Raw genomic sequence first — 24,232 nt, forward strand, 5'->3', positions numbered from 1 at the left:
AAGTGTTTCATCGCTCCACTAGGAAAATTTGGAAAGAAAATGCGCCGGAGGGCGGCCGGCCGTAGAGCGGTAACGTGATGTTGACCAAGTACTTCAAGGATGCTATGCACCAACTATGCACCCTGAGTTGGACAAGGCTAACAACAACTCAGTACATCACCGTCACTCCGGTCAGCTCCAACGAAAACAGTGGTAGCGAATACCGCCATTACTTTGGCTTGTCGAAGTGGCTTCTCTTTCTGTACTTAACAATCCAGCCGGATTCGAAAAAAAAATACTACAATAGAATACATTCAGACATTATTACTGCAGCGGCTCCCTGCTACTCGACAGCCGGTTCAAATGTATGTAAACGTCCGTCCCAAACCCGTCCATCGCAATCAGCCTTAGATCGCCGCCAAAGTACCGCGCATAGAGCCTACTCAGCGGAAGCCCGTACCCAAACCCGGCCATCGGCGCCTTGAAGTCGCTCGCGTGGAAGTCCTGGTCGATGCCCTGGCCCTCCATCGTGGTGTACATGTACGTCCATATAAGTGGAATCGCACTTCGCGGAATGCCGCCTCCCTCGTCCGAGATCTTGATGGTGATGTCCTCCTTCCCCTCGACAACGACAACCTTGATAGGCGGGAAGCGGTCCTCGTGCTCAACCCCAAACCGCTCCACCACTGCCCGAAGCGAGTTCTTCAACAGCTCGAAGACGATGTGGGACAGATGGCCCGGAACGTAGGGGAAACAGAGGTCGGGTGGGCAAATGAGTTGGACTGGCGGCCCTTTAAACATCGCATAGTGCTCTTCACACACGAATCGCGCGTTTTCTATAGCTTCTTGGACAATGTCGTGGACGTTGGCGTTGGTGCATATGATTCCGACGTAGTCGGCGTGGGGTTGTTGTCGATTTAGAGCAATATCTATAAGGACTTAGTGGGGGTGGAATAAAAACCGTTGATAAACACACGTTGGCCAATAAGAAACCGTATCCCAATTCGAGAAAGGTAAAACCTATCCAGCCACGCCTGGATATCGAGTCCAATCGTCCGCGCTCCTTGGCTTTTCTTCCACTCCAACACGCCCTGCGCCACTGTCGTCACCGTGGGGTCATGTCGCGTCTTGATCATCTCTAGCGCCTTGGTGAAGCGAGTATTGTAGTCGGCGACTTCAGGCGGCCAGCTGATGCCTTTGGTGTTGGCGTAGTACCTTCATATTAGTCAGTTAGAGGTGGAATAGAGTATTGTCCACACACACCTCTTCTCCATGGGCACTCTTAGCTTGAGCTTGTTGCCGTTCCCATTACCGTTCCCATGGCCATGGAGGTACGCGTAGCCAGAGTCGTCCAGCGATGGGTTTGGTGTCGATTCGGGCAGCACAAGCTCATCGGCGCGCGGAGCGATGAGCGCCTGGCGGATGTCGGGAGGGAGCACGATGGGCGGGAAGCTGATGAGTTCCTGGGAAGCAGTTGGGTATGCTTCACACGAGCGGAGGAAGAAGACGCACCTCAAACGATTGCGCATACCAGTTCTTCACTTTGTTTATCGAGGGCATCGCGCTGAGGTTGTGGGGCAGCTCGTCGAGCTCTTTGACGCGGTGGGCGAGCCGGACAGGGAGTTCCTCTGGACGGGTGAGTGGAAGAAGAGAAAACAAACGGGAAGACAACGCACCAGCGAGAAACTGGCTTGCCTTTAGCAGCGTCCCCTGGCTGGGGTTCTGCCCGAAGAGGACCATCTGCTGGAGCGATACTGCTGATGTCAGTCTGAGAAGGGGAGTAAACGACGGCCACCACTCACCGCCAGTCTGGGGAAACGACGCGAAGTGGTGGATGCGGTCCCATAGGGCGGGCGTGATACGGAAGCCCGCCGACATTGCTTGCAGTAGAGCCGAGAGGAGGTCGGGTCAAGGGGGCATATATGGGGGTGGAGAGAGTCGGAAACGGAATGAAAAGCGAATCACATGGCACATGACGCTGCCAATCAACAGCCGAAAGACCGGTCATCGGGGCCTTGCCTCTTGCTCCACACCATTCTGGACTCTTTGGTCGACCGTTGACGCGTTAACTCTGTAGCCAAGCGGCCTATGATACGAAGAGTACTTGCCTGTACTTGCGAGCTAGCAGTTTCCGGAATCCGCTCGGTCAATGCCGGTTGTGAAATGCGCGGGTCCCGCCGGATCTCACCGTTCCGTGAACTGCTGAGCAAGCCAGCCCATAGAACGATTCGTACTGGGATTTCGCTTTTAAGGATGTGAACAAAGGCATGCATCAACGAAAATTGAGCTGGCAATTACATACGAGAGGAGAAGTTGTTAATAATGGGCCAACAAATTGGACTTGATTCAGAGCTGGGACTCGAACTGAGTATGAGAACAGCTTGAGTCTTCAGGAAGCCGTGGCGCTGAGCGTAACAGATGGGAGTTGGCCCAGCAGTGAAAACAACGAGTTGTCTTGCAAGAGTTGAGGAGGTGATGGTTCTTGTGGTGGTCATTGAACAATGAACATCCTTGAAATCGGAACCAGCAACCGGAAACCCGGCATCAACTCTCCTTGTTTTGTCACGACGATGACGATTACCAATGTCCGCCGTTGCTTCCCTCGCCCAGGAGCTCGTCGACGCAATCCTCGACTTTCTGCACGATGACCGCGCAAGCCTCCTCCAGAGCAGCCTCGTCGCCCGCCAATGGGTGCCTGCCACACGCTACCACCTTTTTCAGCGGATTACCCTCAGTCTTGTCCGCCATCGCGGGTCCACCACCGGAATCCGCGATACTGCCCGCCCATTCCTCCAGTTGTCTCGCTCGCCGCTGTGTACCATGCTTCCCGGTATCCAAGATGTCCTGATTGCGGTTCAGGCCGACTGGGAAGCCCAGCTAATCCAGAATATCATCGAGCTGCTTGGCTCTTCCCCCATTCGCAAGCTGCTCTTCATCGACATGGAGAGCGAGCCAAAACCCCTCGCTTGGATTGCTCAGCACTTTCCCCATCTCCGAGAACTCGTCTACAACGGCACTACTCACTTCCTTTCAGACCCGTTGGCGTTGGTGACTTCCTTTCCGCACTTGCGAAGCCTGTCGCTTTTTTCACGGCCGTCATACCTGACGACACCTTGCGCTTTCACAGATCTCTCTTCTCCACATTCCTTTCACCATCTTTCAACTCTCCAACTCCGTTTCCTCGCCGCAGAAGTCGACAAGTTTATTGCGTGGCTCCTCACCCTTGGAGACGATGCCATGCATCTCGAAACCCTCGACATCGTGTCGTTCTTCGAGTATCATTCTGGCTGGGGCCCAGTGTCCAACTTGAATGCCTTTTTGAAGGCTCAAAGCAAGTCTCTGCGGACGTTCCGCATTCAAATCAAGTACGAGGAGTCGGACGCAGACATTAGCGATGTGGAGCGTGTCTCGAATATCAGCCAGGGCGACAGTGCGTGTGCTTTTTTCTTCTCCTTATTCCCAGGCTCACTTAGAATCGAGTCGATCTCAGTCCGCTCACCAAACTGGAGACATTGTACATCAATCAGCACCACGTAGCCGCGCTCCTCGCCGCCCTTTCATCCGTATCCAGCCCGTCCATCGCCGCCGTCGAAATCTCCTTCAAAGACTGGCCGTACTGGGAGTTCAACCATCCGTGCAGCTGCCGCATCCCCGACCAAGTGGTCGAATTCTCGGAGCTGGTCGCGCAGGACAGATTCAAGACGCTGACGAATCTGACTGTGCGCGTGCCCGAGTTCACGGGACGCTCCCCGGACGAGGCGCTGGAGGCGTACTCTCCGCAGTGGGCAACGCGATGGGCGGGCACGGGCGTGGCGCATGTTTTGTTTCTCGACGAGGACAGATACCCGGCGGGTGCGATGGAACGAGACGATGTGCGTGCCGCGATGTTTGGATTCTTGAAGGAGACGGAGCAAGCCGAATGATATGTTTTCAAATCTAATGCAACTGTAGCATGCCAAACCTATAACCTAGCCGAACCCTTATGTAAGAGTGCTGAGATACAGACAAACATAGATTTGAAATTTCAGCTGGAATTTCCAGCTCGGCAAATCTGCGGGAAATCAGGTGGAAGTCATCTGGAGCCAGATGGGGGATTAAGCTGGGATGTCTAGCTGGATCACATCTGTGGGCTACTGGTGTTGCTGGTAGATACTGTGGATACTGAAATTAGTAATAGTAGTATTTATTTGGGTCATCCATGTGATACAGAATCTCCATTGTGCTACTGGGCATTGAAATGATAATGGATTCAGCTGAAATGCCTTATGTGCTGTGGGCGGGGGACCTTGCCTGCCTCCCACAAAATATTATATAATCACAGCTGTGATTCAAAATTTAAAATGTTTAGGTGGGAAACATTACTGGGAATTATACAAACTTATTGAAAAACATTAAATCTTTTGGTCCTGGAAATCCTTTTACCCCAGCCAAGTAAGCATTTTTTTAGGCGAAAACTCAAAGTTTTGTGGACAACAAAGAATTAATTTCTAAACTTTATATATTCCCAGCAACATTTCCCACCTAAATATTTTTGAATTATAGCAGTGATATTCATGTACAGGACAGAATGCATATCAAATGTGTGCTGTAGTATTTTACTCAATTCACATGTCACATGTCACACCTGTCAATTTATGCGAATTTCTTTCATATGTTACAGCAAATCTTCAAAAATCCCTTCCCAAAATGGTAATTTATCACAATTTTCCATCCAGCGCCTAAAGTTGCCTAATTAGGCAATTTGATGCCATCATACAAATTGCAAATTTCCTATGTGATGTCACGCCAAAAATGGCATTCGGATTGAGTAAAATACTACAGTATTGTCAGGGGAAGCCCTGATGCCGTCACTTGATCCCATCAAGCGCCGCCTCTCCACTCGTGTCTCCATGTCTCCACCCGCTTCTCTGTATTCCTGCACCCTGACAATCAATTCCGATTCCGGTTGTCATGGTCACGGTCACATGCGGAGATGCCCAGAGGCAGCCTGGACCCCCCAAAGCCCTTCCTGGGCCTTCTAAGGATGCCTGGGCTCTTCCCTTGGCATCACGGTCCCAAACCTGCCTCTCCGGAGCTTCAAGGGCTACTTGACACTCACCTAGGTCCATTAGCGACACCTGACCTCTCCCATGCGTCGTTCATCACTATGCAGTCACTTTATCATTACTCTGGTCACTAGTATATAGTAGTGCACCTGAGCAGAGAGCTCCTTGGCTTGTTCTCTAAGGATTCCCCCCTGCTCAAGTGCGTTGTAGGTGAAGTTCGCCATAGGCGAAGTGAGAGGAACCATTTGTTTGTAGAAGCGGGATGAACGCCGTTGACCAGTATTGGCGGGGTCAATGTTGTCAGAAGAGAGGCGTACGTTTGACATGGTCAAAAGGAAGTGAGTTTGTAAATACGGTTAAGTGCCGTGTCGACCAAAGGACCGGAGACGGAGTCGAAGTCGGAAACGGAATCGAAGTCGGAGAGCACTTGGGGGCGGAACACCACAGAAGGATGTTTGGGTGACTGGGGCTTCCAGTTGACCAAGACAAGACAAGAAGAGAAGAGCGGAGTCGAGACGACGCTGGGAGATAGAGACCAGCAACGTTAATTTACAAACTGAAGTATGTAGTAATATATCAAAGTATTTATAGTACGAGAAGTAACGGAAACGGAATAATGGATAACAAAGTAAGTAACGAGATTAGAACAAGGTCAAGTAAAGTAGAAGAGGAGTTGCATATGAGGAACAAGGCATAGATGATTGCATAGATTATAAGTCGGAGTAATTGGAAACGCTCAGTAAATCTTCATTGCGTAAAAACCAAATACCGGAGTCGATATCGGAGACGGACTGCCGGAGTCGGCACGGATATAACAGTATCCCCCTCTTGCGTTTCTTGCCCACAAGAAACAGGAGCAATGGTCATAGAGGTAGGAGTCGGAATCAGAGAGAGTCGGAGTCAGAGTTGGACTTGTGAAAATTTTGAGTCGAAAGCCGGAGAGGCCGAGATCACCGAGGAAGCCGGTGAGAACGTGATAATAGCAAGGAGGACGGAAAAGGAAAGGGTTGACAAGAAGCACGTCACCGATTGACATCAATCTCTCTAACTTGTCCACTTCCCACCATGCCGCCAAAACGCCAAAACGCCAAAACGCCAAAACTCCGAAGAAGAGTAAGAATCTCTTCTCAGAAGCGGTGGAGCAGGTCGAAGAGCTGTCGGAGACGGAAAGGGTGGGCGGATGGGTCGGTGGGACGGACCGAGACCCCTTGGCTGACGCGTTACCGTCGGGTCGTAACCGACGCCGTAGATGTGCAGAGGGAGCTGGAGGAACTTGGGCGCAGGGCGGAAACGCTTCGTGCGCTACTGGCGGAGACGGCTCCCAGAGCACCGTCACCGGGTGGTCGGTCGGAATCATACGATCCCGACGATCCGATTGACAACGAGCCGATAAACGAGGAGTCGTCAGAGCACAGGTCCGTGGTGGCGCCGTTGCAGTGGACACCAGCAGACCACAACGCGCTGCTAGAGATGGCGGCAGAGCACCACCGAAGCCGCGCCGAGGATCAACAGGTGGTCAGATCCCAAGGCCAGAATAATGAGGCCGAGGGCAAGAAAAAGGAGGCGGAAGGGGCTGAGGATCAGGAACGTTGGCGCCGGGCCCAGGCCGAAAAGGCCAGAGAGCGGGTCAAAGCTCGCCGTGAGCGCGGATTTGTGCCACTGACGCGTGCCGAAGAAGCGGAAGCCAATGCCCGCGTCGGCCGACGTGTCATGCGGCGTGTCGTGTCACAAACAAAGCTGGATCAAATGATAGGCCAACTTAATGGATGATCAAATGATCTAACTTTTCGTAGTGGTTGATGATGAGATCAAGTTGTATTGATAGGTATGATACAACCAGATGACTATTTCCCAAGAGGTAGGAGGGAAAAGAGAATAAAAGCGCTGGGGGCAGAAGGCCACCAGCGTCCTACTTATATACTAATTCCAGGCTGACTAATACTGACTCACTCTGACTCATACCGACTCACCCTGACTCACATCATGACTCACTCTGACTCGGATTGATATGACTCAGTCTGAGTCATTGATGGATTGATGGATGATATCATCTAACCAAATATGGTAAGGCTGTGCTAGCCTTCATTTGGGGTTGGTTGGTGTGATGTGGTAGAGGTTGATGATATCATCAGAAATTGATGATGGGATCAAATATGCCACTGTCATCAGTGATCAGCCTAGAAAGTGTAACATGTCGAGTCATCCGCGGAGCCTGAGCTGGCTGATGTGGCCGAAGAACCCAGAAAGGCGGAAAAAACCGAGAACACCGAGAAAGCCGAAAAGGCCCAGACTGATGGGTCCGATGCAGGAGGCGATGCAGAAGGAGAAAGTGAGTACGGTTTTGAGTTCTGGATTATAAACCTGACCCGATTTGGTAGAGAAATGCGCCAAATGTATCAAGACGGGGAAAAAATGCGTATGGAGCGATCCCAAGGCCAACACAACGTGGCATGGGAAGACGTCTTGCGATAACTGCCGGAAGCTGAAAGCCTGTTGCGAGGACGGAAACCCACTGTTGCGCTTCCGCAAAGACGAGAAGGAAGCAGGGATGGTCAAGGAGAAGGGGAAGAAGAAGAAGGTTGCGGGACACTCGCGGGTACGGGTCATGGTGCCCAGAGTGGTTGAGGAGGAGGCTCCTGTGGAGACGCCAGCGGAGTCGCCAGCGGAAACGCCAGCGGAGTTGCCAGTTTTGACGCTCAGCAATGCGGGAGTTTCCGCTATGCTGGCTGATCTACTGATGCGTCAGCAAACAGATCACCGGCAGCTCAGCCGCGTGATCATGGGACTCCAAAACCTTGGTTGCGAGCTGCGCTTCAACGTAGGCGCTATCAACTCGGCGACCACACCCGAACAGCTGGCCGAACGCATACAGGGGATCGACAAAACCCTGGAGCACTGGGATGTTTTCATCCAGCGAGAAGGCCAGAAATGCCGGGACGCAGAGGAGTCGGAGTCGGAGGATGCTGAGGGCGAGTTGGAGTCGGAGGATGCTGAGGGCGAGCCGTACGAGGAGGAGGTCGAAGAAGATGCAATAGATGTGGACGAGGAGCCCCCGGCGAGGGTTGATAAAGGGAAGGGAAGAGCCGAGTAGCGGAGACGGAGACACCTGCGACGGAAACGAAAACGATGAAGATTAGAGTCGTTATGTAAAATAGAATAGTAATTTTCCTTATCTCAATAATCCGGAACGGAGTGAGAGTGATTTGAGTGGCATTAATCCAACTTAGGCTTGCGGAGTCGGCACGGATATAACAGCCTGATAAGTCGCTGGCACCTCCTTGCACGGAGTAAGGTAGTTCTTCAGACGATCTAAGCGATATAGTTCATGGTACACTATCGCGCCTTATATACGCAGGCCCGCAAAGGGGTAATCGGACACCATGGCCTCTCCTCCTCCTCCTCCTCCTCTCCTGTTCCTGGCTGCAGAGGGGACGATCGGACATCCCTTGCGGGCCAGGCGCTACTCCTAACCTCCTAGCACTCCTCCCCAACCCCTGGTGTCGAGTTGGGCTCGGCAACAGCTTGACGCCGTCGTTCTCGGTCACATGCTTCTCACGTGTGCATTCCTCCTACTGGGGCGCATGTTCCCCGTCATCACGTGCTGCGTGTTACGGGCCCGTGGTGGCCCGACACCAGCGCCCGGAGAGGACAGGCCGGGTCTTATCCGTGACACTCTCCTTTGGGAGGATTGTACATAGGATCTGATGATATAACTAGCATGTTTAGGTTGAAAGAGATAGTGTAGTATTTTATTCATTTCATCAGTCACATGCCACACAGAGGCTTGATGAGGCCAGTAAAATAGCCTGGGTAATGGCAGGAGCAGCCCTGCAGGGCTGCAGTCTCCATGCAATAAAAGAATTTGTCAGTCATATATTATAACTTCATTGCTGACAAAAATTTGAATCTGTCAGGGGTGTCACACGGCAGACCCTCTGATGAACTAATTGAAATAGTATCCTATTTCCAGTCCTATAGTGGTTGACGGTGAGGATGACTGCCACTATTGTGTTGGACTCTAATAGTTCTCTGCCGCATCTTACAGTACTGAGAGAGATCAAATGGGACATAAGCTCTGCTATCATAGACATAAACCTATAGAGGTGAGTGAGAGAATTAGGACTTACACACCTTATTGCTTGTTGGTTAGAGTTCCTCTCCAAGACCAGTTCAAATAAGTCAAAATCATCAAGTTCTGAAATTTACATTGTGAGTTGATCCCTGGATGATCCTATAGCACCTGGCACCTCACTATGAGCACAGACAAATGAATTGACAGAAAGAACTGCAGGCACAGGTATACGAATCTCTTGAGACTACACATAAGAACCATCTATAGCTTTGGAATTGGCAACCGGATTCTGCTGACGATGTCATAGTGATGGTCATAGTTGCCCTGTGATGGGCCATGAGGAAAGACCTCTGCCCAGTGCGGTCCTGGTAGCCTGAACCTGCATGCCCGCCGGTCCTGGCTACTCGGTACACAGGCCCCTGGCAGTCGTGACTGAAGGCCATCAATGATGCCAAAGCGCCAACTTTAAAGAGCCCGGATGTCATTGTCGGGACCTAACCCAACAGCAACAGTGTCAGCCCCCCCCCCATCACAGATAGGTGGACCTTGGGAAAGCAAGCCATTTGTGGCCCACTAGCTAAACTCATGGTCATGGGCCCAGGCCATCAGTGGGGACAGATGCAGGCCATCCCAGATTTACCTGTGGGTAGCTGACAAGTGGGAGTTTAGTGAAAGGGCAAGAACTCAATGGGGGAGATGAAGTCAAGAATGGCTGTTTTCAACAACAAATGCTACACAGAGCCAGAGATAGATAGATAAGATACATGGAGTAAGCAAGTGGATGACAAATATATTTGGATCTGTTTGGTTTTGTTATTTACACTTGTTTACTGATTAAATTTTTCATTGACAGAATGTAGCATGCAAGGTAATTAGTGTGTGGTCAGATATCCATGATACCTTGGAATGTCCTAAGTCTGGCATTTTTCCATACTATAATTATTGAGTAATGTAAGAAAATTACAGTTTATGACCTGGGTGCCCTAGATAAAAATGCAGGTCTATACAGGGAATAGTTTATTGAGTATTACTGCTATTATTTGTGAATCTCCAAGGTAGAACAATTCATAAATCTGTCCACAAGAAAATAAAACTTGGGTAAAAGTGAATTTATTTCTTTGATTCTATCCTGGTGTCAATGGTAGCTAGAGATATGGAAGGAGTGAAGACACTTAAGCTTTGTATATGTTTTGTCAATTCTACGGGTTAATATACATATATAGAGACAATATAAGGGTTGTCCAATTGTTTGTGTCAGTTGATAATCACTGGGAATACTTCACGGCAGGCTTGCCGTGATGTGACACTGGCAATCAGTAATGAAAATAAACCTTTTTTGGATCTAGTATCTGGATTAGTCACAAGAACCAGGGCCAGAGAATGCTTACACCAGAGAGAAAATACAAAAAGAAAAAAAAAAGGAAATTTAGCCAACAGTATCTTGGATGGCGATTCAAGCGCCGGACGCCAGAAAGAATTGTAGACAGTTGGGACAGCAAATTTGTCAATATTGTATAGCAGATCTGAGATGTATGGTAGGACATGTGCAATTCCTAGGTAGGCTCTCTTTTTCTCTTTCCTTTTTGGGAATTTATTCTTTGGCTATCAAGAACACTAGTATCTAGCCAATCTTTGTCACATTGGTAGTCTATCAAATTTAAGGCTTCTGCTAGTACTGTAAGGGCAACCCTGGAGACTCCGACGAAAGCCTAGCAGGGGAGGATCCAAAGCGTGAATAAGACTACAGGAAATACACGGAGGGACCGACCTAGCAGGGGAGGATCCAAAGAGAAGAAACTCTAAGGGTCCGCCTGCTAGGGCGCCAACTATATACTGGTCGTCCGTAACTGCCGACGTAGAGCGCAGAAGGCCTGAGCGGCGTCGCAGGCTCTGTCCCAAGGTGATCGTTGGGAGGGTCTTGACGGATCGGTGATTGTGCGGGCGAAGGAGGCCGTGGGACGATGGTCGGGGTGGGTCGGAGCGTCCGGGGGCGCCGGTCGGATGCGCCTCGGATGCGTTCGGAGGGTCGAAGGAGGCCGAAGCGGGGGTTCCCCTGACATCACCCCCCTTTGAATGCGGCGTCCCCGACGCATAGTTCGGAAGGGCAAGGAGTCGAAGGTCGCTGAGGCGATGTGCCGTGGTTTACCTGGGTACCTCCGATAGAAGTCCGCAATTTTGTCTGGCGCGAAGACACGGTCGAACCGAACCCACGAGTCGTGCGAAGCATCGTAGCCTTTCCACCTGACGAAGTAGTTAAGACGCTTATACCTTATCCTGGCATCCAAGATTTCCTCGACTTCCCATTCGGGGACTCCGTCCTCTAGTTCGGGGCGGTTCGTCGTAGCCGGGTCGTCCATTGAAGGGGTCGTCCTGAGCGAGCTCGAGTTTAACAACGGGGAAGACGGGGTGGAGCTTGGAGTAAGCGGGGGGAGGTCGAGCTTGTAGGCACCTTTGCTAACCTCTGCGAGCACCTTGAACGGTCCGAGGCGCTTGTGGGAGAACTTCTCGGAGGGCCGAGTTGTTCTGATGTCAGAGGCATCTAACCAAACCTTATCACCAACTTGAATATTCGGAGCGTCCGATCGTCTCCGATCGTAGTACCGTTTATACTCGTCTTTGGCTTTGACGAGCGCGGCCTTCGCCTCGGAGACGCCGTTCGCTATCCGATCAGCGAAACTCGTTCACTGACTCCAACTCTGAGCGGGTGCCCGGCTCGAAACCCATTCGGGGGAGCCGGCCAGTGTCCGTCATAAAGGGTACCTGTTGAGTGGAGGAGTGAACGTGGTTGTTATAGGCGAACTCAGCGGCAGGGATAAGCTCGTCCCAGTCGTCTTGTTGGTAGTTGGTGAAGATTCGGATGTACTGCTCGAGCTCCTGGTTAACGCGTTCGGTTTGTCCGTCGGTCTGCGGGTGGTAAGCCGTAGAGGTAGCCGGCTTGACGCCAATTAAGCGCCAGAGTTCGCGCGTGAAGTCAGCGATGAACTGCGAACCACGGTCCGAAATGTACTTCTCGGGGGTTCCGTGGTGTCTCCAGACGTTCCGATAGTACAAGCGGGCAGCTCCGACCGCGTCTATTGTCGTATGGCATTCGGTGAAGTGAGCGCGTTTCCCGAGGGCGTCAACCACTACCATAACCGCGTCATACCCATGGGCCTCGGGGAGCTCGACGATGAAGTCCACAGTGACGGTGTGCCAGCGCTCGGGGGACTTCGGTTGGATGTAGCTCCCCATGCGGAAGCCTTCGGAGGGCCTTCGTGACGACAGCATAAGTCGCAGGTCGCGACGTAGCGTCCGATATGGCGGGACATCTGTGGCCACCAGTAGTTGCGCCGAAACCAACTCCAGGGTCTTGAACCGCCCGGCATGTCCGGCGACACGCGTGTCGTGGCAGAGCTCTATAATGCGCCTCCTCAGGTCTTTGTCTTTGGGGACTACGACCTTGCCGCGGAAGTACAGGAGGTCGCCTGAGACGGCCCACTCGTCCGAACGCGATGAGCGGGGGCCCCGAGCTTGACCTCGGACCTTCAAGAGTTGCCGAGCCGCAAGTGCGACGGGTTCCTCTAGGTCAGGCTCACCGGATAGCGCTTCCTTGATGTCGCGGACAAGTTCGGAGCCAGGCCCAGAGACAGTGACGGCCTCAAGCGCGCGAACGTGGAACAGTTCGGGGCGTAAGAGGGTGACATCCGAGTTGTCGTCGGAGATACCGTGGTCAGGCCGGCGGGAGAGAGCATCGGGACGGCCCATCTGGCGACCTGGGACGTGGTGCAGCGTAAAGTCAAACCTGGAAAGGTACAGCGACCATCGGGCTTGCCGACGATTAAGGTGTTGCGCCTTTCGGAAGTATTCCAAGTTCTTATGGTCAGTCCAGATCTCAACCGGATGCGCGGCGCCCTCGAGGAAATGCCGATACTCCTCGAGTGCGCGGATGATCGCGAGCATCTCCTTGTCGTGAATCTCGTAGTTGCGCTGGACATCATTTAAGCTTTTGGAATAGAACGCTACAGGGTGCCACTTCCCGTCCGGGGCGGATTGTTGTGAAAGAACCGCCCCGTCGCATAATCTGAGCTGTCTGCTTCAAGTCGGAAAGGCCGAGAGTCGTCCGGGATCGCTAAGACAGGTTCTGATACGACCGCGTCCTTGATGGCTTGAAAGGCGGCGGCTTCGGCGTCTCCCCAGGTCCATTTCTGGTCTTTCTTGGTGAGCGCAAAGAGAGGTTGCGCCAGGGCCGAGAAATCCCGAATGAACCTGCGGTAGAAATTAGCAAACCCCAGGAACTGCTGAACGTCCTTCTTGTTTTCGGGCGGAGGCCATGCGGAGACTCCGGCGACCTTAACGGGGTCCATTTCGACATGGTTGTGCGAGATAATGACCCCCAAGTACTCGATTGACGATTTCTCAAGTCGCACTTTTCCTTGCGAAGGTACAACTTGTGCATTCGGAGCCGCCGAAGGACCTCCCGGACGATCTCGCGGTGCTTGCGGAGGTCCGAATGTGCGATAAGGATGTCGTCGAGGTAGATCATAACGTCGCCTGAGAGAATGAGATCCTGGAAAATGTCATTCATCATCGTTTGGAATGTCGCGGGGAGTTTGTCAGGCCGAAATACATCACCAAAGGTTCGAACAACCCTCGGTTAGTCCGAAAGGCCGCCTTCCACTCGTCTCCTTCTTTAATCCGGACGTTATTAAAACCCCAGCGAACGCCGAGTTTGGTGAAGTAACGAGCGCCCTTGAGCCTGTTGATAAGGTCGTTAATCAACGGAAGGGGGTACCGGTTCTTAATCGTCATTGCGTTGAGGGCGCGGTAGTCCTGGACAAACCGAAGCCCTCCGTCCTTTTTCTTAACGAAGAAGACGGGGGAGGCCATCGGAGATTTCGAAGGGCGAATACGGCCTGTGGCAAGTCCTTCCTCGATGAACTCGTCAAGTTCGCGCTGTTCGAGGGGGAGATCGGATACACCTTGCAGTTAGCGGGCTTTCGCGTCGGGGACGAGTTCGATAGCGTGGTCCCAAGCCCTTCGTTCTGGTAACGTGTCAAAGGACTCCTTGTCGAAGACGTCTTGGAACTCCTTGGCCCAGTCCGGGATCTCCGCAGGCGGAGGGGCCGAGTTACGGGCGAAGGCCTCTGCAAGGCGTTGGGACACTGTACTGCCAGGCGGATCTCCTCAACTGGGCGAAAGGAGGTGTAGAAGATGCGGTCGCCGTCTTCAAGATGCTCGTCGCCGTCGAGATCTGGTGAGGGCTCCGGAGGGTCCAAGCAGCTCCGAGCTCGTCGTCAGCATCATCTGGGCCAGCGATATCGATAGCGCAAACGGTGGGGAAGGCGCCCGCAAGTAGTCGTGATTTAAGGAGTCGGAGCCGCCCGAACCTCAGCGCGTTCGGTCCGCTCTTCGTCACGGCAGGTAGAGCAGCTGCGGGGGCAACGACTCATTTTCACCTCCTTTGTTTCCCAGTTGATCTCGGGGTTATGCTTTTTGAGCCAGGAGTATCCGAGTATCAGGTCCTGTTTCCCAAGGTGGGTTACAGCCAGCTGAACGCGTTCGGAGTGTCCGTTGTACCGTAGAACGAGGTCCGCGATTTGGCGAATAGACCCAGCATCATTGGGGGTGCCGTCGACGTTGTAGACCGGGATGGGTACTGAGAGATTTCGGACTGGCACATTATTCCGGTTGACATATTCTGTGTCGATAAAGTCCAGGTAGCTCCGCAGTCGACCAGACCCGAGAGGGAGAGCTTGAGCGCGTTCGCAGTGGACTCAAGTTCAAGGGGGAGGTGCAGCGAGTTAACGCCAGGAGCGGCAGAGATGGTATAACTGCCAGGTAGCTTTTTCTCCCAGGCAAGTCGGCGAATCCGAACGGGGGGCTTCGGAGGGGGCAGAGGGTGCGTCTTTCGTTTCGGGCTCGTTGTAGGGCAAGGGAGTTGATTCATCATACAAACAAGTGAAACGATTTATGGACGCGAACGAGGGCACACCAGTCACTCGTCGCGGGGACAAAATCCTCTGCCGGAGCCTCCGAATGCGCCTCCGCTAAGGCCGCAGTATCGGACAACCGCGCAAGCAGCTCTCCCAGCATCTCATCGCCAAGTTGCTGGATTACCTCGTCGAGGATGTCCACATGGCGGACGTCGGCGGGGAGCGGACAGTCCCGAGCCAAATGGTTGGGGTCGCCGCATCTGAAGCAGGCTCGACGAGGGGCACCCCGAGCCCTAGTACGATCCAGCTCCATAGGGACGGGAGCCGGAGGTACCGGGACGGGGCGCGGGCCGGGTGGCACAGGGGGGCCACCGGGCGGATGGGGAACGGAGTTGCCGAACGAGTGATGGGGAAGGCGCCGCCGGGGCTCCCGAAGCGGTCCGCGGGGTAGCCGTTCCCTTAATGAGCTTCGCTCGCACCAGGGCTTCATATTGTCGGAAAGCCCGAGTGCGCCAGCCCAGATAGTCACGGAGGTCTGGGGGGTCGTTCGAAGAGGTGATGCCGTTGTTGATCAAGGGGTCAAGTCCGTGGCGGTACTTGGTTACCTTAACCAACGCGTCTTGAGCCAGCGAGGTCCATCAAGTCCTCGAAGTCGTCGGTGTATCCGTAGACATCCCGCGTTCCCATGTGATAACCCCGCTTTCCAACTTAGCGAGCGCGAGGTCCTGTTCGTTCTCCTCGACGAACCGAAGGCGAAACTCGGAGAGGAACTGGCTCCACCGAGGGAAGGGGAAGGGGTTTTTGCTCCCATGACGCTCTGCCCATTGTTGAGCAGGTCCCTCCGCCATATAGGACATGGCGTAGCGGACGGCCTTTTCTTCGCTCGGCTCTCCGTTAACTACGAAGGCCTCCGGGGCAAGCCGAGCGTAGGTTTTGACCCGTATAGGAAGGCGCGGCCGCGTTTGCGATCTCCGTTAAACGCAAACGGGGGGTTTGGTCGTAAGACCAGTTTTGAGGCGACAGTAATGTCACCAAATAACGCATCCGCGTCGGGGCATTCGGAGATGCCGAGGCGGTTCGGGAGCTGCCGGAGGTGGTGCGGCAGCGGAAGCCTGGGAAGCAAGGTGGGTGAGGAGATTGGTGAGGTTGTCTAGTTTCGCCTCAAGTGGCGTCCATGCGCGCGTCAGCCGGAGCAGCTCCGGTAGACATAGCGGGCGTAAAGACGACAAGAGCAGAGGAGGAGGGGTCAAGTGGCAGGGGCGGTGACGAGGGGGGTACGGACTCGTACTCCGAGCCTGAGTCAGCACCAAACCTGGCAATCTTGACCGGTTAATCCCGTAGAGAGTTTCTTCTGCTGTAAGGGCAACCCTGGAGACTCCGACGAAAGCCTAGCAGGGGAGGATCCAAAGCGTGAATAAGACTACAGGAAATACATGGAGGGACCGACCTAGCAGGGGAGGATCCAAAGAGAAGAAACTCTAAGGGTCCGCCTGCTAGGGCGCCAACTATATACTGGTCGTCCGTAACTGCCGACGTAGAGCGCAGAAGGCCTGAGCGGCGTCGCAGGCTCTGTCCCAAGGTGATCGTTGGGAGGGTCTTGACGGATCGGTGATTGTGCGGGCGAAGGAGGCCGTGGACGATGGTCGGGGTGGGTCGGAGCGTCCGAGGGGGCGCCGGTCGGATGCGCCTCGGATGCGTTCGGAGGGTCCGAAGGAGGCCGAAGCGGGGGTTCCCCTGACAAGTACAGACACAACAAACAGACTAGTCAGCCAAGGCCTAATGATCATACTATTTCCCCTTGTGTTTCTTCCTTCCACACAGGCTTCAACTCAGTAGCACTGCCACTTGCTGTCAAAGCCGATCTGGTTGTGGTCCCAGACCGTGCTCTAAACTCAAGAGTGGCTGAGGTACTGGAACCCTGGGATTTACTTCCAGAGGCACTAGTATCTCCATTAAAGGCTAAATGTAAGCCAATGCGTGCAATAATTGAAAATGAAACCAGTGGCTAAACAAGCTTCTTTATCAATTATGTCAATTAAGGATACGAATGTATCACTCACAGAGAGTTGGCCAAGAATAGCAAGAATGCATTCAGATATTCCACCAAGACCCTGTTTCCAGCAAGCCAGCCAAATCAAATCAACTATTGCCATGACAGAACCTGTTTTTTTTAACAAATCACTTGATGATTAATCTCATAATTTCAAGGCTTGGATAGGAAACATACCAGATTCTACCAGCATCCAGATAATATCTGAATAAGTAGACAGATTCCTGCCAGTGGTTGCTACTCTGGACAGTTTCCTAAGGCTTTGTGATGCAGAGTAAATTTTGATAGCCAACAGTGTTGTAACAACAAGTTGGGTAGCCGCCATCAGAGAGAAACCAGCAATCACAACCTGATCAAAGCTATTGCTGCGAGTACCCATCAGGGATTTGATGATCAATGATGGATTGACAAATGTTGTGATGATAGAATATAGGTTGCAAGCTGTGGACATAAGCATATCAATTCTCCTGTGCTTTCTGCAAGATGGATTACTATACATACCAACCTCGGCACCTGCAAGACAAACAGGAAGAATGATTATCCACCAATTGTTCCCATAAACAACATAAAGGCGCCATATCTGCCATTTTACACACCATAAAAATAGGACAAATGACTTGTGGTAGGCTTACCAGAATAATATCACCAATAAAGTTCTGTTGACTAATAAGACTGTTTGCACTATTTGAAAGGGAAAGGTAGCACAAGACTCACATTGAGTGTGTGCATCAGCTGTCGTGCATTTGTCCATCGTCCAAGTGGTGAGATCCACACTTGAGTTAACTGTGCTGTTGGTGCTGTGGAACTGACAACTGTAAATGCATTCACAGCAGCACCCAGAGCACAGATAATATGTGCAGTAGAGAGAAGGAACTGGACAGATATGGCACTAAGCAAAAACCTATTATAAAAGGAAAGGCATAAGGAGATCCATGAATATTTTTTGGTTTGAATAAAGTATGATAACTACTTACCAAGAATGCTGACCTCTGGAATGTTTCTTTACAAGGATTGCCCAGCAAATGACAAACATAGCAATGCTGCAAGGAAACCTTAGCATTTGTCGGCAGATTTAAATTGGCTTAACTCACTTCACTCCTGTAACATAAACCAAGACAAACCAAAAAGATGATTAGAAATGAACTCTTATCTAACAAATGGAACAATAAGCACCATAGATGAGTGTTGTTGGCCAAAGAGAAGCAATCCCAATGAGCTGGTTTGGTATGTCGAGCTTGGCCATACTAGTGGGAGTCTCCGAAGAATACTGGTCTACGCATTCCCGTCGAGTTCGGATATATAGCCTCATCGACAATAGAGCCCGGGAACATCATGATCACGGAAATCATGATCACTGTGTTTCAGTTGCTGATAAGTCTAAAAATGTTCAATACGTTCAAGTTTCGTTGTTCCGCTCAGCTTATATCACTCCACTTATATCCCTCCACTTATATCACTCCAACTGTGTTCAGGGCTGGCTATGTTTGCACAGATGATTGTTCAATCCGCAGGCAGGAGAATTCGATGGAATGTACTTAATCTCCGCTGGGACCTGCCGACGTTTATGGGCCAGTGCAGACGCTCCCACTGTCAGCTTTAGTGAGGGAAGGGTTATTAATACCACGATCCTCGTTTCCGCCTTTCCTTATCTATATACGGCTCATGCGCCGTGGCCAACTTCGGCAGAACTTGTAAGCACCTGGGTCTTTGCTAATAATATCCTTTGCATTGTTTTGAGTCCGCACAAACCTTACTAGTAAACTGGCATGCTCATATCAACAGGAAATGATTCAAAAAAAATAATCAGATTCTGGTTACACAATAATCCATAACTCGATATCTCGACATCATATCGATTCGAACAAATGTCAGTGCCCTTGTGCTTTCACGCCGACGCAGGCACTCCGTTTTTGACCGCGAGCCAGCTTGGACGCGAAGTAATGTCGTGGTACCAGCGAGCAACGTTGGGACGAGCAGCCTCGTTGGTGAGAAGGTCGCTCTTGAGCAAGTTGGTCAACATGTCGGCGTACGGGATGTGGTAGAGGTCGGCGAGAGTGATCGACTGGAAGCGCAATCAGGAGACGCGGAGGAATATTTAAGAAACTCACATCTCCTGCAAGGTATTTGGTTTTGCCGAGAATTTGGTCATACGCATCGAGTTTTGCTGCAAGTTCGCTTGTGAGACGAGCGACTTCCGCAGGGTCCGTCTTGCCGCCTTTGAATCTACGAAATATTAGTGACAGCTCCATAAACTATCCTGTACTTCTGTACGGTTTGAAGGCAGCCTCGTATGCGAGGAGTTCCGCAGGAAGAAACTGGGTCGCTTCCATGGACAATGCACACTCGAATCGTCCCATTTCCTTCAAGTCACCGTTTGGAATAAGTCCCATTGTGCCCTGGTCGCGGTACTTTTCCGCAATATAGCGTCCGATGGCGCGCGATTCTGTTGATACAATGTAAGGTGTTATAGACACGCAGTGAGCCACCTGGCACCGTAAAGGAAGTATCCGTCGTCTTCGAGCACAGGGATTTGTCCGAAGGGTTGCATTGTAGCCTTGTACTCGGCTGATTTGCTGGCCGCGCCGACGACTGGGACAAGCTCGAAGTGCGCGGCTTTCTCGAAAAGGATAGTAGCTACCCGCTTGGTGCAGGTCGACCGAGCATCCTACACATCGCGTCAGCCCAAGTTATAGTGATGAAATGACCAACTCCGTGAAGTTTGAGCATCGGTGTTTCGTTTGGTGTGGTGGTGGTAGTAGTTACTAGCGGTGGTTTTCCGAGTCGTGTCAAATTGGAGATGAATTCGAAATAACTGTGCCGTTGTTTGAGAGGTGATAAGTGCATGCTGGCGCCAGGAATGGAAGAGGGACGGCAACTCCATAGGAAATCAGGGATGTGAGATGGCGATAGAAGAAGATGGAAAACGGCGTTGATGAAAATGGAAACGTTGTGACAGTGTGACGACTCACGAGCGTGTGGCCAACAGGAAAGGCATGTTGGTGCTGTGTGCAATTCTTCTTTCGCACCCATGGCTCACCTCTTCCCAGCCCTCTGGGCTATCGCCGGCATCTTTCTTGCGGTCTACCGCATCGTCAAGCGGCGGAGAATCCTCCGCCTCCGTGGTCCACCCTCTCCCAGTTTCGTCTTCGGCAACACGCAAGAAATTGCCGCAGCAGCTGACCCTGCAGAGTTATACGACCTATGGGCGACGACCTATGGCTCAGTATATCGAGCTCATGGTCCCATGGGCTCCGACCGTCTCGTCATTTGCGACCCCAAGGCTCTGGCACATCTTCTTGCACTCGATACCTGGAAATATTCACATCCCCCGCTCGCCCTCTTGCAAATTGGGATGCTGGTCAGTTTCCGCTCATGCTGCAGACGCAAATATGCTCATATATTCTCCCATTCCCCTCAGACCGGCCCCGGGAATCTCCTTTCCACCTTCGGAGAATCGCACACCAAACAACGGAAAATACTGAATCCATTGTTTGCTCCCGTAGCTCTGAAGAAATATGCGTCGGTCATGTATGATGTCGCATATAAGGTAGACTTTTCCCCAAGCTTCCACTGTATCCTCAAGAATGATTTTGCTCTGTAGGTAATTACGGCCTGGGAGACTCAGCTGCAGACCAGCTCAGCCGACGAAATCATACCGGATGTTTCGGAATGGCAAGCATTTTTTCTTCTTTTCCCATCGTACCTACTAACGCTCTAACGCAACAGGATAAACAACCTATCGTACGCTCCCCCTCTTTTTCGCTCTCACCTCGTCGCTCGAAACCAGTACTGAGCCAAGAATTCCCAGATTCGACATCATTGGGCTCGCCGCTTTCTCGACCGACTTCAGGTCTCTCGATGGAGAACAGTCCTCCGTGGCAACCGCCCTCACTGCCGTCGGACATGCTAAACCATCGCCAGTTGCGGCGAAGATTTTTCTTCTCTCGCAAGCCTTCCCAATTCTGTTCAGGCTTCCTCTGCCACGCAGCAAGCTCGTGGAAAACCTTTCGCAAGCGATGGATGGGGTAGTTGATACTCTCATCAACGCCGCAAGATCTGGCAAGCTCGCATATGAACAACTTGGATCAGCGCTGGGCGTTTTGCGTAAGCACCTTGGCCACAAATTCTTTTTTTCAACAACGCCATCGTCTAGTGTCAACAAAGGAGTTGTCGGACGAACAGATGCGGATACATGTGTGTATTTTCTCGTCTATGCATGACGACTCACCTAGCGTCGTCCAGGCGAAATCAATACTGCTATCAGGCTTCGCGACGACTGCGAGTACGTTTTGGCTGTTACGTCGTTTCACCTCATTGATCATGATGCCATATAGGCGGTATCAAGGTTATCGTTTGAATATTGACTTTTGACTTGCTGACTGATCTATTTTAGTGGGCTCTCGTCGAGCTGGCGACGCATCCGCACGCGCAAAATCGTCTCCGCAAGGAGCTTATGGCTTTCACAACGACCGACCCATCGTACGAGGATCTCACCTCTCTCGCACTGCCCTATCTCGACGCTGTGGTCCGTGAAGCCCTTAGGCTCCACCCCATCCTCAGTGAATCGCCCCGTGTTGTCCGTCGATCCATTTGACATATTCTCATCTCAAACTGAGTGCGATATAGGCTTTAGAAGACGATCTTCTTCCACTTTCTGCACCAATTCGAACGGTTGCGGGCGACCGTATTGACATGGTCCCAGTTCGAAAAGGCACTATTCTCACTGTCTCGCTGTACTATACCAACACGGCCAAGTCTATCTGGGGCGACGATGCCGCCGAGTTCAAGCCCGAACGGTGGCTGGACGGTGACCGGATTCCGGACTCTGCAAAGCGGTATCCAGGCTACCACCACACGATGGTCTTTTTGGACGGGCCGCGGACGTGTTTAGGCAAGGGTTTTGCCCTTGCTGAGATTAAGGCATGTCAAAGACTCGTATGTAGGACATTGCTGACTATGTGGCAAGATTGTGTTGTCGTTGTTTATCCGCAAGTTCGTTTTCGCGCCGCGCGATGGCCCGCAAACCCAGTATGAGCGCGCGATGTTCCTTGGGCCACATCCAAAGGTTGCTGGTGAAATAGGGGGTCGCTTGCCCATACGAGTGACCCGGGTGGAGAGCTAGTTACGGCGGGTTCATTATCAGACAGTATATCTTGTTTACTTGTTGCCACACCGTTATGCATGATCTAGCTTACTCTATAGCCCTAAAATACATTTCTTGTCCAATCACGTGTCAGCAATAAATTAATAATCTCACCCCGAGGAATTGGAACAAAACTGGAGGATTTTTTTAAATTTTAATTAAGGTAATAATGACTTCAAAAAGGGACGCCTTTATTGGTTGGGAAAAATGGATTCAAAAAGACACAATAAGTAGAAAAGCAATCTTATCAGAAAATGGGATCAACATTGTCATACAAAAAAGCCTCTTATGATCTTCCATTTTCCCACATATGCACCCTTTTTCTGCTACAATCTGAGAAGCATTTTTCTGGTTAGATTTCCTTCCTATCTAGTTGACATTGTTTAAACCTTTTTTTTTTTGTAATCAATAAAAGTCACTATTTTCAACCATTATTACCTTCATTCAATTTTAAAAAAATCCTCTAGGTTTATTCTGAGTTGTCGGGGTGTCTGTAGATATCATGCCAGTGGTGTGATTTCTCAAATATACATATTAAGTACATAATGAAAAGCTGCTCAGGCAACATGATGTGCTTGAAGTAATAAGAGTTGCCCTTAACAAGAATCCAATGCCTTACTGGCAATAACAACCACTCATAAAAGAAGCAAAAGTCAGGTGCAGACTTTTTGGTAGTTTGCAATAAATTCTGATAACTTAAATATTTTGGCATATCCCACATTTTTACTGTCAGAAATTGGCACTTATTAACCCTTTGATGGGGTGGCCCACACCTGTACCTGGCACCTGCTGATAGCCTGGGCCCGTGACAGCGGGCTTTTGCTAGTGGGCCGTGGGAAGGCCCGTGCACTCATGATGGTGGCCGATGACCTCTGATGAGACCATCAACGGTTGTTGCCGTTGGGTTACTGCCCAATGATGACATGCTGGCTCCTTGGAGTTGGCGCCTCGGTGTCATTGGGCCTCCGATCTTGATGATGTGCTTGCATCGTGCTTATCAGCTGACACAAACCAAAAGAAAGAAAGTGCGAGGGTTCCGACTAAGGTTCGGACCAGCACGCAGCAAAGACGATGGCGGGAGTGGAGGCTGATGAAACTAGATAGAAACTGCAGAGAGAATGATCTGAGTTGTAAGGAAATAGCTACAGGTTTATATACTACAGTATAGGCACAAATCCCGCACTTGGAGACTGTTCAGCTGGAACCCCACATACAATGCACAAGTGAAGGGATATATCCCAAGGGTACAATGCACAAGTTATGGGTTATAACCCAGGGGAATTTTAAGAAATATTACTTTATTTTATTTTATTCTTTGTTTGAGCTGTTTGGTATGATATCAGTGATGGGATTGATGTCCTTAAGTAAATCTAACCTTTGTTGAATCAGTTTTGAAAGAGATCAATTGTTTTGATGATCACATGATGCTGCATCACTCCTTCTCTAGTTATTATTGATCTCTATTCCCTACTCTCCTAAGAGCCCAATATTACATCACGGGTCATCGGCCTGAAGAAAAGGTAATTTATAATAACATATATGGTGTCACATTAGCCACATTATGCTTTTATAGTATATTTTGGTATATAACCCACCACTTGTGCATTGTCCCTTTGGGTTATAACCCACAACTTGTGCATTGCATGTGCTGAAACATGTGGACTATTCCAGGACCGCCCCCGATGAGTCCGGGAGGCAGGGTCGCGTCGCTGTAAAGCATCTAGACGCGTTTGATGCGGTGATGGGCCGGGAGGCTGACATAGGTCATATTTGTCGATTATTTGATCCGCCACGGAATGGCGGTTTTGGTGCTCAGCGGAGCTAGAGGCTCAACATTGACAACCGGGGACCGGTGTGCTAAGTGGCTGGGCCCAGCGGGCCATACTATGGGCCAGCAAGTTCAGGGCACTAAGCCCGCACCTGTACCTGCTAGTAATGGTCAAGTCTGGTTTAGTCCGGTTCTTGGCCTATTTTTGCTGAACACTAGACTGCCGGTTTGGTTCAAAACCCGGATTTAGCAAACCTAAACAC

General features: G+C 51.2%; 5 protein-coding genes across 5 annotated transcripts; 2 read left to right on the forward strand and 3 right to left on the reverse strand.

Annotated features, from left to right (window-relative positions):
* Window positions 1-303: 303 nt before the first annotated feature.
* MIND_00117100 (Protein-serine/threonine kinase) lies at window positions 304-1,857 on the reverse strand (the record flags this gene model as incomplete). Its single annotated transcript, XM_037358111.1, has 6 exons — window positions 304-908; window positions 956-1,194; window positions 1,243-1,442; window positions 1,492-1,607; window positions 1,656-1,733; window positions 1,782-1,857. The coding sequence occupies 6 exons, from the start codon at window positions 1,855-1,857 to the stop codon at window positions 304-306; spliced, it is 1,314 nt and encodes a 437-aa protein (XP_037226021.1).
* Window positions 1,858-2,562: 705 nt separating this feature from the next.
* On the forward strand, window positions 2,563-3,902 carry MIND_00117200 (uncharacterized protein; the record flags this gene model as incomplete). The annotated part of the gene is made up of 2 exons (XM_037358112.1): window positions 2,563-3,409; window positions 3,460-3,902. The coding sequence occupies 2 exons, from the start codon at window positions 2,563-2,565 to the stop codon at window positions 3,900-3,902; spliced, it is 1,290 nt and encodes a 429-aa protein (XP_037226022.1).
* A 12,889-nt stretch (window positions 3,903-16,791) lies between these two features.
* Window positions 16,792-18,367, reverse strand: MIND_00117300 (uncharacterized protein; the record flags this gene model as incomplete). The annotated part of the gene is made up of 9 exons (XM_037358113.1): window positions 16,792-17,013; window positions 17,069-17,169; window positions 17,236-17,499; window positions 17,560-17,638; window positions 17,691-17,714; window positions 17,773-17,959; window positions 18,033-18,098; window positions 18,150-18,156; window positions 18,232-18,367. 9 exons carry the CDS (start codon window positions 18,365-18,367, stop codon window positions 16,792-16,794), a joined length of 1,086 nt encoding a protein of 361 aa, XP_037226023.1.
* Window positions 18,368-18,943: 576 nt separating this feature from the next.
* MIND_00117400 (Glutathione S-transferase) lies at window positions 18,944-19,902 on the reverse strand (the record flags this gene model as incomplete). Its single annotated transcript, XM_037358114.1, has 5 exons — window positions 18,944-19,120; window positions 19,167-19,281; window positions 19,330-19,501; window positions 19,552-19,723; window positions 19,768-19,902. 5 exons carry the CDS (start codon window positions 19,900-19,902, stop codon window positions 18,944-18,946), a joined length of 771 nt encoding a protein of 256 aa, XP_037226024.1.
* A 184-nt stretch (window positions 19,903-20,086) lies between these two features.
* On the forward strand, window positions 20,087-22,180 carry MIND_00117500 (Cytochrome P450; the record flags this gene model as incomplete). Its single annotated transcript, XM_037358115.1, has 10 exons — window positions 20,087-20,416; window positions 20,477-20,605; window positions 20,660-20,757; window positions 20,785-20,799; window positions 20,867-21,162; window positions 21,212-21,340; window positions 21,393-21,403; window positions 21,452-21,634; window positions 21,685-21,993; window positions 22,025-22,180. The coding sequence occupies 10 exons, from the start codon at window positions 20,087-20,089 to the stop codon at window positions 22,178-22,180; spliced, it is 1,656 nt and encodes a 551-aa protein (XP_037226025.1).
* Window positions 22,181-24,232: the final 2,052 nt, after the last annotated feature.

Source organism: Mycena indigotica (genome assembly GCF_014461135.1).
Source record: "Mycena indigotica strain 171206Taipei chromosome Unknown Mind.scaff0001, whole genome shotgun sequence".
NCBI classification, from domain to species: Eukaryota; Fungi; Basidiomycota; class Agaricomycetes; order Agaricales; family Mycenaceae; genus Mycena; species Mycena indigotica.